The 13,858-nt window shown below is 50.9% G+C and overlaps 1 protein-coding gene across 2 annotated transcripts in view; it reads left to right on the top strand.

Annotated features, from left to right (window-relative positions):
* The window catches only part of PPP1R16B (protein phosphatase 1 regulatory subunit 16B), a 91,909-nt gene extending 78,408 nt beyond the window's left edge, over nt 1-13,501 (top strand). Inside the window, exons 7-11 of one of the 2 annotated variants that reach the window (XM_032350677.1) lie at nt 758-883; nt 1,393-1,468; nt 2,572-2,701; nt 2,793-2,961; nt 8,723-13,501. In XM_032350677.1, coding sequence (XP_032206568.1) covers nt 758-883; nt 1,393-1,468; nt 2,572-2,701; nt 2,793-2,961; nt 8,723-9,232 — 1,011 coding nt within the window. In that variant the 3' untranslated portion in view covers nt 9,233-13,501. The remainder of the gene's footprint in view (nt 1-757; nt 884-1,392; nt 1,469-2,571; nt 2,702-2,792; nt 2,962-8,722) is intronic. The other variant, XM_032350678.1, reaches the window with a different exon arrangement.
* The last annotated feature ends 357 nt before the right edge of the window (nt 13,502-13,858 follow it).

Genomic DNA, 13,858 nt, shown 5'->3' with positions numbered 1-13,858 from the left:
ACTGATGGCCTATCGTGTAACGAACAAACCCAGAACTTAGCCTCTTGAAACAACGATCAATATTTATCACCTCACATAGTTTCTGTGATTAGGGAATGGGGAACAGCTCAGCTGGGTAGCTGTGCTTGGGGGTCTCTCAGGAGGCTGCAGTCGTCTGAAGACTGGACTAGGGCTGGAAGATCCACTTCCAAGATGGTGCCCTCATGTGGCTGGCAAGTTAGTGCCTGCTGTCAGCAGGAGGCCTCCATGCTTCACCTCCTCACGCTTCTCTGTACTACATGATGGCTGCTTTGTCCTCGAGGGATTGATCCCAGAGAGCAGGAGGTGGAAGCAGTGATGCCTCTTATGACCTCACCTCAGAAATCACACACCACCACTTCACAATGTCCTACTTGTTAGAAGTGAATCACTTGTTCTGGCCCACATTCAGAGCAAGAGAATTAAACTTCCTCTCTTAAGGGAGGTATATCAAAGAATGTGTAGACATTTTAAAACCACCACGCTGGGCCTCTGAAACCCCTTCCTTCCAGCTCAGCACGTGGTAGGGACTCAGTCAGTGCTGTTGCCTTAACCACAGGGGCCCTCACACCAACCACAGGATAAAGAGTGCCCTTAATAAGACTTTGCAGTGTGGCTGGATTTCTGCTTCCTTCTATTCCATTCTGCTGTCCCTCTAAATGAGCTGGGATTTGGGTTCTCCTGTCTCTAAAAGTGGACTGGCACCCATAGGGAAGATTCACTTTCCCCTCCCAATTAGCTGCACATCGCTGGAGCCAATGGATACCTGCGGGCAGCCGAGCTCCTCCTGGACCACGGAGTGCGTGTGGACGTGAAGGACTGGGATGGCTGGGAGCCCCTGCACGCGGCTGCCTTCTGGGGACAGGTAATGCTCGGCAACGGGACCTGCCCGCTGTCCTTTGGGCTGGCAGTTGGTTCACAGGACCCACTGAAGGTGTTGACTATAGCTAGTTTGTGAGATAGGAAAAGACCTAGAGAGTTTCCAAAAACATTTGATAAGTTGGGTTCTAAGAAGACGATAACACATTTACCAAATTAGGTAATTTTTCATGCTTCTGATTTGGTCCTTTCTCCCTCTGTTTCCCAGATAGAAAACTCTGATTGCAGCTTTTGCAGTTCCTCCTTAGATGCCTGGCAGCTCTAGATTTACAGCAGACTCCTTCTCCTATCCCTTGGCATGGCCCAGGAATGCTGGAGGAGGTGTCAAGCCCATTGTGTTGCCAGGATTCCTGCCTCCAGGGTGCAGGGCCTTCCCTGCAAACCAGCTTTGCCCCATCACTCTTTATGTCAGATCCTGAGAAACGTGGGGGCACTCTATCTACCTCCCAGGCTTTTTGAGCCCAGGGGGCACGTGGGCTTCTTCCTGTGTTTCAGATGCAGATGGCAGAGCTGTTGGTGTCCCATGGGGCTAGTCTCAGTGCTAGGACATCCATGGATGAAATGCCAATAGGTAAGTCCAGCATAAAATCCAGAACACCCTTAGCTACTCATCGGGGTTTTTATAGATAGTGGGATAATTGGGTAAAATATAGAGTTGGCTTGATGGTGGACTGGTGTGTGGATGGGTAGCAAAATGAATGAATAAGTTAATGAAGGGTAGATTGTACAGATAGATAGCTGGACGGATGGATAGATAAATGTATTCATGAGTGGGTGGATGGAAGATGGCTGGCTGATGGGTGGATGGATGATGGGTAGATGGATGATGGGTGGATGGATGGATGGAGGATGGGCGGATGATGGGTGGTTGGATGGATGGATGGATGGATGGATGATGGGTGGATGGATGGAGGATGGATGGATGATGGGTGGATGGATGGAGGATGGATGGATGATGGGTGGTTGGATGGATGGATGGATGGATGATGGGTGGATGGATGGAGGATGGATGGATGATGGGTGGATGGATGGATGGATGATGGGTGGATGGATGGATGGATGGATGGATGATGGGTGGATGGATGGAGGATGGATGGATGATGGGTGGATGGATGGATGGATGGATGGATGGATGATGGGTGGATGGATGATGGGTGGATGGATGGAGGATGGATGGATGATGGGTGGATGGATGAATGGATCAATCAGTGGATAGGGATGAATCTACGGATGGATGGCTGGGTCAGTGACTAGGTGGGTAGAGAAATGAAGGGATTGTTTGGATTGAACGTGTAGGTATATATGATCCGAGATATATATAAGTTTTGGCTTGGGCTACATAGAGTACCTGCTTGTTTCTCTCAATACTTCCTATATCACTGGAGAGTTGATGACTCCTGTTGGAAACTACTGAAGGTGGATGGATCTTTTGGTCATAGCGGAGAACCTTAGGAGCTATGACTATATGGGTCCTGGGTTTCCCGTTCTTATCCTTTAAGGATTGGGGTATAGCCCAGGAAGTGAGGCCAGCATTGTTTACTCCCCTCTCTGGATGCCCCCCAAAGATGCTGAGAGTTTTCAGTGCATTGGGTGGCAGCTCCCATGGTCTGGAGGGCTCCTGGGGGCCACCGGTCCTGGCACTGCTCCCCACAACAGCTTCCTCCCCTGCTTCAGACCTGTGTGAGGAGGAGGAGTTCAAAGTCCTGCTGTTGGAGCTAAAACACAAGCATGACGTCATCATGAAGTCACAGCTGAGACACAAGTCATCCTTGAGCCGGAGAACGTCCAGCGCAGGGAGCCGTGGGTGAGTCGGGGCAGGCCGGCCATGGTTCCTGGGGGCACTCCTGCCTGTGGTGCTTGGGCCCAGCCCTCCAGCAGCTCCTCTCTCCCCTCAGGAAGGTGGTGCGTCGAGCCAGCCTGTCGGACAGGACCAACCTGTACAGGAAGGAGTATGAGGGAGAGGCCATACTGTGGCAGCAGCGGAGTGCGGCAGAGGACCAACGGACTGCCACCTACAACGGGGACATCAGGGAGACCAGGACAGACCAAGAGAACAAGGACCCAGTGAGTGGCCTTGTGACCTGCCTCGGTGTCAGCTGCTACTGGGATGGAGGACAGGGCCCCGGCCTGGTCTTGGCCTTTTCATGTCAGAGCCTTCAGGGGGAGGGCTGCTGGACAGCGCCCTTACACCAGCTGGACCCCTTTGGTGCTGGTGGCCCCTGTGCTTCTTGAGGAAGTCCTGGTGTCAGAGTCAGAACTGGGAGCCTTGGCAGCCAGGAGGGTCTCCTAACAGACAAGAAGTCCCTGCTGTGTGCCTGCTGTGCTCTGGTACATCTGGTTCTGGGCTCCCCAAAGGAGAGGCTCAGTACAGCAGTGTCCCCGGGTGCTAACAACACTAGAACGTTCTGGGGGGGAACATAACAAGATGTGGAGAACTGTGTTTACAGAGCACATCTGGTTGGGAAAAATGTCTGGAAATACTGAGCAGGGTACTGGTTGGAGCCATAAGAAGCCTGCTCCGAGAGTAGCTGCTGGTCTGGGCGTTGAACTGCTTTCTTAAGGGGATGCCGTATCAGTTTCCTAGAATTTCTGGATCCCATTTCCACAAACTCGGTAGCTCAGATCCCTAGAAGTGTGTTCTGTTACAGTTCTGGAGGCCAGAAGTCGAAAGTCTAAGTGTCAACAGCATTGGTTTTTTCTGTGGGCTCCAAAAGGGAATCTATTGCGTGCCTCTCTCCTAGCTTCATGTGGCTCAGGCACGTGCTGGCTTTGCTCGCCAGACTTCAGTCTCTGCCTCTGTGGTCACATGGCTTCTCCCTTGTGTGTGTCTGTGTCTCTGTTTTCTCTTCTTAGACAGCAGTCATTGGATTAGTGCCCACAATCCAGGATGACCCCATTTTAACTTATTATATCTGCAAAGACTCTGCCTCCAACTAAAGTCACATTCAGATACGTGGGGTGACCAGGAATTTTGGGAGGACCCTGTGTTACTTAGTACCAACAGGCTTGGGTTTCATGCATGGCTGCTGGCTTGCTGAGTGGGGCCAGCAAGTTTGGGGCCAGAGCAGAATTGCTGGGGACAGAAACAGAGAGGCTGACTGTCCATAGCAGTGGTCTGCCTTTTTGGTATATCCACCAATGATAAGCAGCTGAAAACAGTTCTGGAAAGTATTGCTTTGGTGGAATGAAAAACGATTAGCCCAGAGTACCCATGCATCTATGTGGGACCTGCCCCCCAGCTGGAACAGTGAGGTCACACGAAGGCTGATCTGAAGCCGGGAAAGGTGCCCACCCAAGGGAATCCAGTCACAGCCCTGGCTGGGGACAGAGAGGGCGCCTCAGAGGCTCTGTTGTGCCTACTTCTAGGGTCGGGGAGAAGAGAGATGCAGACCGAAATTATATCACATTTATTTAACTTTCCTTTGTGAGTGCGGTGAAGTTATGTTCAGTACATGAATTTGAAATGGGTTTTTCAGTTGAACTTTTGTAAACATGTCCCCTGAGATGAATGCATGGAGCATTTCCATCACCCCAGAAAGTTCCCGGTTCCGTGTCAGCAGTCCTCCTGCCCTAAAGGCAGCTGTTTACCTTTGAGCACTGAAGAGCAGGTTTGCGCCCACATCTGCTTGTGAATGGCCTCAGCAGTCTGTAGTCTTGTGTGTCTGACTTACTTGGGGACCCTGAGACTCATCCCTGTGCAGGCACAGAGCCGTAGCTCAGCCTTTTCCCTCACTCTGGAGAGTTCTGTTGTTTAAATATGCGACAGCACATGTGTCCATTCTTCTGCTGGTGGACATTTGGGCTGTTTCAAGTGTGGGGCTACTTTGAATAAAGCTGCTCAAAACACTCTTAGACGAGGTTTTTGGTGGGCATAAGCCCTATTTTCTGTAGGACCGTGTAGCCAGGAATGCAGAACAGCTCATGGGGAGGCTACTAGAGATACTGCCATGCAAGTTTCCAGAGTGACTGTTCCCATCTGCTCTCTGAGCAGGGGCGCAGAGCTCTTTGCGCTGGTCCCTGATGTAACATCGCTCTCCATCTCAGCCGTCCTGGCCTGCTTGCTGCTGCAGCTCGCATTTTAAATTTGCATCTCCCTGATGGTGGACGATGGAGAGCGCTTGTTCATGTCGTGAGGGGCCGACCGCGTGTCTTCTTTCGTGCGGTGTCTGTTCTTTTGTCCCTTTTCCTTGTTGATCTCTGGGAGACACTGGAGATTCTTACAGAAATCCTCAGGGGAAAAAAAAAAAGAAATCCTCAGGGAAGCAGCTGCTTCCCCCCGCCCCCACCTGTCCCCATGTTTGTTCAGATCTCACAGCCCAGGACTCTGCCAGAAGTCCTCGCCAGTGTGGGGTGGCACAAAGCATCAGCCCTGCAGGGAAGGGGGTGGGAAGATGTGGCCTGAGTTTGTCCTTAACTTCTACAGCTTTCTCATCAACGCTGTGCTTGGGGTTTAGGTGAAGGGCCTGCTTTGCAGAGAAAAAGGAAGGAGCTCTGGGCTTCGGGCCAATCACCCAGATGTCCAGTCCCAAGGACAACTGTCAGGGTCCAGAGCCCCAGATCTTAGGTGAAACCAAGATCACAGGGCACAGCTATGAAGCCCCGAGCTCCTTCCTTTCTCTGACCTATCCCTTTCAAGGCTTTAGGTACTGGCAAGGCTGTGAGAGCCTCTAAGGTAGACATTCTCCAAGTGGGGTCCCTGGACCAGCAGTAGCAGCGTCACCTGGGAACGTGTGAGAAAAGCAGACTCTCCGGCCCGCCCTACATGTACTGAACATGTACCCTGGGCTCTGGGTTTAACCGGTGCTCTGTGCCCTAACCAGCTCTCCAGGGGACTCGGAGGCACACCAGACATTGAAAACCCCTCATCTAAGGGGGTGTTTGCTCGGTCTGACCTGCAAGTTGGGTTTCTGCCAGGACTCCACCCAGTTAGCTACCAGAGCTGGCCCCCTGCACATACTTCGGCAGAGCTGGCACCCTGACACGAGGCTCGGGAGGCAGGCAGCAGCCCTGTCTCTTCAGCCAGTGGCTCACAAACTTAACTGTACCAGAAAATTCCTTGGGGAAGTGTTTTTGGTTTTGTTCGTTTAAAATCCTGGTGACTAGGTTGCAACCCAGACTAATTAAATCTGAATCTTTGGGCCTGGGGCCCAGGCTTTGTATTTATGTATTTTTTTAAAAAAAAATCAATAGACTTGATTTTTTGTAGCAGTTGTGGTTTCTGGAAAACATACGTAGGAAGTACCTAAAGTCTCCACACACCCCCTTTATCACGTCTGCTGGTTTCCACTGGTATGAACATCTTGCCTTAGTGTGGTAGGTGTATTACCATGATGATAACAATATAGATACATAATTGTTAACTGATGCCTATAGTTTACCTTAGGGTTTACCCTCGGTGTTCAACATTCTACAGATGTTGACAAATATGTGGTGTCATATAGCCGTCATTAAAGTTTCATACAGAATACTTCCACTGCCCTAAAAATCCCTGGTGCTCCACCTGTCCATCCCTCCCCAAACCCTGGGCAACCACTGACCGTTTTACTGTCTGCATGGTTTTGCCTTTTCCAGAATGTCATAGAGTGGGAATCACACAACGTAGTCTCTTCAGATTGGCGCTATGCAAGTGTTTTTAACTCCCCAGCTGATGTAGTGTGATTTAATTCCCCAGCCTCTGAAGCTGAGAACTAGTGTCTTAAATCCATGCTCGTCAAAGCACCATGGGGAGTTTGTTAGAAACGCTGGAATTCGAGTTCCAACCCCGAACTGGTGATTCAGCATGGACCCTTTCACAAGAGCCCCAGGTGACTCATACGCACAAAGAGTTAGAGAAGCGTTGATCTACACAATGAAAAGCGGTCTTTCCAAGACCATTCCGGAAGTAAAGAAAATAGATACAGAAATTCAAGTTAAAAAAAAAAAATTTCACAAATGCAGCATCAGTCTGCCTGCATAGCTCAGAAATGCCATTAAATATGAGAAGAAAAGACATACCTACAGGGAAGCTTGCTGTGGAAAGTGCCCTCGCCTTACTGTGTCTTAACCTAACTGTGTATTTCTGGGAGATCTTTCCAGGAAGTGGAGACTCCTGGAATTGCAAGTCAGCACAGGAAGGTTGCCTTTGTTCTTTTCACCAGGTGTAGAACATTCCAGAACACGTACTTGCCCTAGTTTACCACCCGCCTAACGGTGACGTTCAGACTTTTCTCCCCTAAGGGGACATGTATCTGTGAAATGAAGTCCTCGAAATGGGTTTGCTTTTGGGGGATGGGGAGATGTTGAGATGTTGTCCTCCGAAGAGACTATGGTACTTTATGTACCTGCCTGTTTTCCCGCACCCTTGCCGATGCCGAGTCATAATACATTTTTAAAACACTTGTCAGTGTGACAGGTAAAAAGATATTTTGTTGCTTTAATTTTCATGTCATTAACTATGAGTGAGATTGAATATTTTCTCTTGTGTTTATATGCTATAAATGTAATAGCTCATGTTTAATAATAATATTATAATTATATATAATAATACTATTATTTATTATTATTATTGTCATTGCCATGAGCTGCACATTAATCTCCTTTGTTGTTTTTTTTCTGTTGGATAGTTGGGCTTTTATTTATTTTTATTTTATTTTATTTTTTAATTCTTTTAAAGATTTTATTTATTTGACAAAGATCACAAGTAGACAGAGAGGCAGGCAGAGAGAGATGGCAAAACAGGCTCCCTGCTGAGCAGAGAGCCCGTGCAGGGCTTGATCCCAGGACCCTGAGATCATGACTTGAGCTGAAGGCAGAGGGTTTAACCCACTGAGCCACCCAAGCGCCGCTAGTTGGGCTTTTTAAAATGGATTTTTAAGAGTTCTGGTTTATTTGGGAAATTAATTGCTTTTCTGTCATATATGTCGCAGTTTTTTTAATGTGTCTTTTGACTTCATTTATGATGAATTTAACTATGCTTTACATTTTTGTGTTCACCAAATGTAGCTACCTTTTAGTTTGTAGTTTCTAGGCGGCAGCTCCTTTTAAAGCTCTTGTTATTCAGAGATTTCAGAGTGGGTATTTGCTGGGAATACAGAGGAAGGATTATAAGTGACCAAAAACTCAGCTAAGGGGCGCTTGGGTGGCACAGTGGGTTAAGCCGCTGTCTTCGGCTCAGGTCATGATCTCAGGTCCTGGGATCTAGCCCCGCAAGAGAGAGTCTGCTTCTCTCTCTCTCTCTCTCTTTCTTCCTGCCTCTCTGCCTACTTGTGATCTTTCTCTGTCAAGTAAATAAATAAAATCTTAAAAAAAAAAAAAACTCAGCTAAAATCAGGTGACATGAAACAGGAATTTTTCGGCTCGTGTAACTGCAAAGTCTGGGACCAGTTGGGTCCTAGGGCTCTCAGTGCACCCCTTTGGTCTCCCTCCAATGTCAGGTCAATGTCAAGCAGGCCATTTGACGTGCAATCTCCCCAGGCCCCCAGCTTCCAACATTCTCACTACCCTCGAGTTCTGCACACACAGAACTTCTCTTTCTCAAGTGTTCTGGTGCACATCCAAGGGCTGTGGTTTCATGGACTCCTTTTCAGTCAAGAACCAACTCCTGCAGGGAGTACGTTGATGGGCCAGACCTGGGGTCATGGTCCAGCCCCTTCAGCAAGGATGGGGATCAGTCAGCTCTTCCAAAAGACAGATTGGTGAGTCCCCCCAAAGTGGAATGCAGGTCCTGTTAGCCCAGTTGGGCAAATGGTGGGAGGACCGGTCCAGACCAGAATGCCCTCCACAGAGGTGCAAGTCGGGAGTGAGTTCAGATCCTCTAACCGGCTGCTCATGTCCTTCTCCCCCTTAGAACCCCCGGCTGGAGAAACCCGTGCTGCTCTCTGAGTTTTCTACCAAGATCCCACGAAGTGAAATGGATGGGCCTGTTGAGAACGGCCTCCGGGCTCCGGTCAGCACCTACCAGTATGCGCTATCCAATGGGGACATCTGGAAAGTGCACGAGGTGCCCGACTACAACATGGCCTATGGCAGCCCCGGTGTGGCCGACGCCACCCCTCCCTGGAGTGGCTACAAGGAACAGAGCCCCCAGACGCTTCTGGAGCTGAAGCGACAGCGGGCTGCCGCCAAGCTGCTCAGCCACCCTTTCCTGAGCACCCACCTGGGCAGCAGCATGGCCAGGACGGGCGAGAGCAGCAGCGAAGGCAAGGCCCCCTTGATCGGAGGCAGAACTTCCCCGTACAGCAGCAATGGTGCCTCGGTCTATTACACCGTCACCAGCGGAGATCCCCCGCTCTTGAAGTTCAAGGCCCCCATGGAGGAGATGGAGGAAAAGGTCCACGGCTGCTGCCGCATCTCCTAGTCTCTGTATGATGGAGGAGAGAGATGCTTCGGGGAAGGGTCTCTGGGATCCAGGATCCTCCCCCACCCCCCCAGCAGCCTTGGCTGGGGAGACATCAGAGGGCAGCTTGCGGGGAGGTGGGCTCTGCTTTCCAGGGGAACGCTGACCCCACCTCACCCAGCGGCCATAGCATCGCCACGTCCCACGGTTCTGCTTCCTGCTGCATTGTCTGCCATCAGAAACAAGGCCCATCGTGGCTTCCTAACTCTCCCCGCTGTCATATTTGGGAGGGGGGGCTGGGATTCTGGCTCTTTTGTTGGTAAAGGCTTCTCTGGACCAGTACCCACATATCAAATATCGGTGTGCATGTGCTCGCGCACGCGTGCACACACACACACACACATACATACACACTCAACCATGTGTAGGAATCACACACCTGGGCTCACGGGAAGCAGGTCGGACTGACAATTTGTGGGCTCTTCCCAAAAGGATTGAGGCTAAGACTCTGTTATGTCACCACTGCCAACATGGCTTTAGCTGGGAACGGGGCCTGGTAAGCTGAGACCCACAGTCCTACCAGAGTCATACTGGGGCTTGGGCCACCGTCCACATCTGGAAGGAGCAGGAGGTCCACTCTTTGATCAGAGGGAGCTATGAGCCGACATGGGATGGCAGTGGCCTGCTCCCCAGAGCCTTGCCCATGCCAAGAGCCAGCAGTGTGACCACCCGGAGGCTGAGGTGGAGAGCCAGGCTCTTCCTTTCCTAGAATAATCCAAGTCACATTTTACTTCTAGATGGAAGTATCAAAAATTAGAGGGAAGGGGGAACAAATTTAGTGTGTCCAAAAGTGCACTTGATAAAAGAATTCTCTTAGGCTGCAGGACTCCAGGTGGGAGATAACTGAACTTGCTTTCCTGCTTTCTTTCCTGGGTAGCATCATGATCACTAGGCTTTCCTGACCAGTGTTGGAAACATGTAGCTTGTGTTGGAAGGGCTTTTGAGGGCGAAGAGTGAGTTGGTGTTAATTTCTGTGAGCATCTCTAGTGGCCGTGACCAAGCCTGGTGCCTTGGGCCATCTTTGTGAATATTCATGTGGCTTCAGTCCAGCCTCTGTCAGCTAGACTTCCCCAGCCTGAGCCATCAGAGAGCAGTGGGGGACTGCTGGAAGCCCCCAACTCCTCCCAGAGTCAATGCTCAGGACCCCCAGCCCAGCTTTGCCTTTTCTGGAATGCTTGGTAAGACAAGTGTGCCAGGTGGCCCTTGTGAGATCCTGCCGGGCCCAGGGGCTCCCAGCCTGTCATGGGAGTGATGACACCCCACAGCTGCAAATCCAGGGTGCCCATGGCCAACACCCTGCACTGCATTCAGGAGAGCGGTGGTAGGGCTGGAGTTGGACCTTCCCACGGCCCAACAGCTTCACAGCCACGATCTCCCTAGCACTGGGGAGGGCAGGCTACCCACCGCCTCTCTCCTGCATCTTCTCAAGAGCCCCCTTGAAACTGCTGTCTACAGGCCCAGCCAGAACCTACTGGTGTACTTAATAAGCAGCAGGTTTGTCCCCTGCCCTGCGCCTTTTATTTGTCCTGAAACTACCTCCTTAGAGCTCTGAAGGGGTCCCCTAGTCTGATTCTGGGATTCAGGGGACCACTCTGGGTTCCTTCTAATCTTCTTTCTGAGCCTATGAGAAATTCTCCCTGAGGGGCCCCTGGGCCAGAGGGAGGGGGCTGAGGCTGGAGGCCCCCCCCCCACACCGGTGCCACAATTCTAGTGATGGGGTCTGCTGTTTATCAGTCCCTGTCCTCACTGTGGCCTCCATGGCCCCATAGCCCAGAAAGGGAGCTGGATCCCAGGGGCCTGGCAGATGCTTTATCGGGACCAGAGAGCTGGGGGCTCTCTGGTCCTGGTAAAGGGCAGCTGGACCAGAGAGCAAAGGGCTCTGTGGCATCACTGTGCGCTTGGTGGCTTCTGGGTGCAGGGAGGGTCACAACACCAGGCCAGCCCTACCCCAGCTCCTGGACAGACCCAGTCTAGGGTGGAGGGGCAGCTCAGGAGGCTGCAGACAGGCAGGCACCATGCCTCCTGCAGCCCTGGCATCTGGGGCTGGCTCTCCACCGTGTCAGCCTGGGTCTGGAGCCGGGCAGGGGATGATCCAGAACACACATACCTTTGGCTTTAAAACAGTGTTCAGATTTGACTGACCCTGAATTCCTCTGGAGCAAATATAAGCTGCAAGCAGAAGAAGCCATACACTCCCAGGAGGGGGCCGGGCAGGTTTCCCGATCTGTTTGCTCGGGAGCCAGAGACTGAAGGCGCTTATTACCCACGCTGAGCCCTTCTGGCCATTCCCTCCTTTCCCCTCACTGGTTGCCTCCTGGGCCATTCACCCCCCACCTGGAAGGCCGGGAATCCTAGCTGATTCCCCGACAGGAGCCGACTTAAGACTCCCAGGCATTTCAGCTCTCATTTTCAGTCGGGGTAAGTCATTCCCTATTAGGGCTTCAGGAACCTGGGGAACTTTCCCTAAGGGTCTCTTTGGTGTTGAGGGACAAGGTGGGGTCGGGGTGACTCGTTTATTTGCTGACTTAGTTTATTGAGTAGCTGAGACATACCAAGCACTATGTTAGGTTGTGGGGGTAAAGGAGGAACAAGACAGGGTGAGGAGACCCCGTTTTACAGTTTACATCCCCGGAGGAACACGACTGTCAGCAGCCCCATTCAATTTACTTGAGACGGAGTGACCATATCCTGGTCCAGCTTCAACCCAGCTTCTAGCTCCTAGAATCCCTAGAGTACAAAACCCATCAGCAGGGAAATGGCTGCTGTGGCCATCCCTGGATAACATTTGCTACTAGATGCAGATGCTGGATCTTGAGTTCTAGGGAGACACCTTCCAAGTCTGTCTGGAACTTTCAGGGATAGCTGCCTTTGGGCCAGCATCTTTGGGACATTGTATAAGAGCAGTTTGAGGTCAGTATGTAGAAGAACTGAGTCTGGAATTTGCTGCTGAGTGCATCTCAGGTTCTGAAACTCTTGTCTCTTGCTCAATTTGCTCATTTGTTACGGAGTCCCCCTGCCCCACTGATGGATGAAGGGAGGCGAGGAACTTCTCCTTTAACACTGAAGCCTGTCCTTGGGTCTGCCTCTCCTCCGGGTGGGTGTGGCTCAAGGAGCTTGAAGAAAGCTAGCAAGGTCTGCTGGAGGCTCAACTCCCTCTGAGACCAGGCGGATGAAAGGAGGCTTCTTCCAAAGCATGTGCCACGTGGCTCACGGTGGAGCTCTGGCCTTTGTTCCCACCCTGTGCCCCAAAACCACCGAAAACTGGTGGCCATCATCAGGTAGTGAGTTCCTGGCAAGAACGCAGGGAAGTTGAATAAACCCTAGACCCAGCTCTACTGAGGAGTTCGGGATATTATTCTCCATTAAATATGCAGCAGTGATGAAACTGCTCTGCACTGTTGGGTCAATTTCAGCGAGTGTAGGAAAGCTCACAGGGGGTGTCCCCTGTCCTGCCACACCACGGTTTGCTGGCTTTGTGATAACATGAGACCATTTTGGTAACTGGTGTCAGATGCCTTTCGATCTTGAGCTCTCTTTCCCACTTGCTTTCCCAGAGCAGAATACTGGGGCACTTTCCAGAAGGGCAGTTTTTAACAAGCTACCCAGAAGGACTATATTTAACTCTTTCTTTTGTGGCCTGGGGACAGCCTCCCCCGCCCCGGTGCACGTAAGAGCAGAGGGTCCTGTGGTCAGTGGCTGACTGCCTAAGTGACCTCCTTTGCCAGAAGCTGTAGTCCTCTCCTTGGCAGGGGACTCTTGTTGGCCAGTTCACCAGAGGACCTGTTCCCCCGGGCATTGCAAGAGCTGCACTGCGGGGCCTGGCCCCACGCACTGAGGAAAAGTCTGCAGACCCCCAGCCCTCCGCAATAATTCACCAGACCAGAAGCCACTGATGTACAGAGAACATTTAAGAAAAATGTATTTTATGTGAAAAAAAGTTAAAACTCTGTATACTGTATCAGCAGCTTTGTGTAAAAATGGCAATCAAGAGAGTCTAATATATTTAAAACTTTTTTTAAAAAAAAAATTCCTTGCAGATCTTTGATATTGTATTGAAGTAACTTCCAGGGAGCTCCTTGCCATGTGGCAGTGGTGAGCCTCGATCCGAGACCGTGGCTCAACCACACCCCGAAGGGGCATCCCCTGGAGTTGCTTCCAGCTGCCAAGGCCTGTGACAGAATTCACTGTTGAGAGTTTTTAATTAAGATTATTAAATCCCTTTTAATAACACCTGCTAGCGTTGGCTGTGGTCATTGCTGTGAGCTTGCTTGAATTAATGCTGATTTGAATTCGCAAAGAGGTGATCCCTGGACAGAGGGCCAGGGAGGGCTCCTGGTCCCTGTCCCCACCACAGACGGCTCTCCCGGGAGGGCCCTAAAACAGAGGGAGCTCTGAGGGCTCAGACATGGAGATGTCTTTCTAGACTGGGGGATGGTGAAAACCAAGGAATTCCAGAAAAGAAGGGTGATTGGGAATGACCTTCGCTTTATCAAATGTTCCCATTGGAATAACATGGAGACCCATAATGCACACACAGGCACACACACATATTCAACATCTATTATATATACTGGATATTGAATGCCA

The sequence above is a fragment of the Mustela erminea genome, chromosome 7, assembly GCF_009829155.1.
Source record: "Mustela erminea isolate mMusErm1 chromosome 7, mMusErm1.Pri, whole genome shotgun sequence".
Lineage (NCBI taxonomy): Eukaryota > Metazoa > Chordata > Mammalia > Carnivora > Mustelidae > Mustela > Mustela erminea.
The sequence above is the reverse complement of the archived record's forward strand: the minus strand, read 5'-3'. Positions and strand labels throughout refer to the sequence as shown.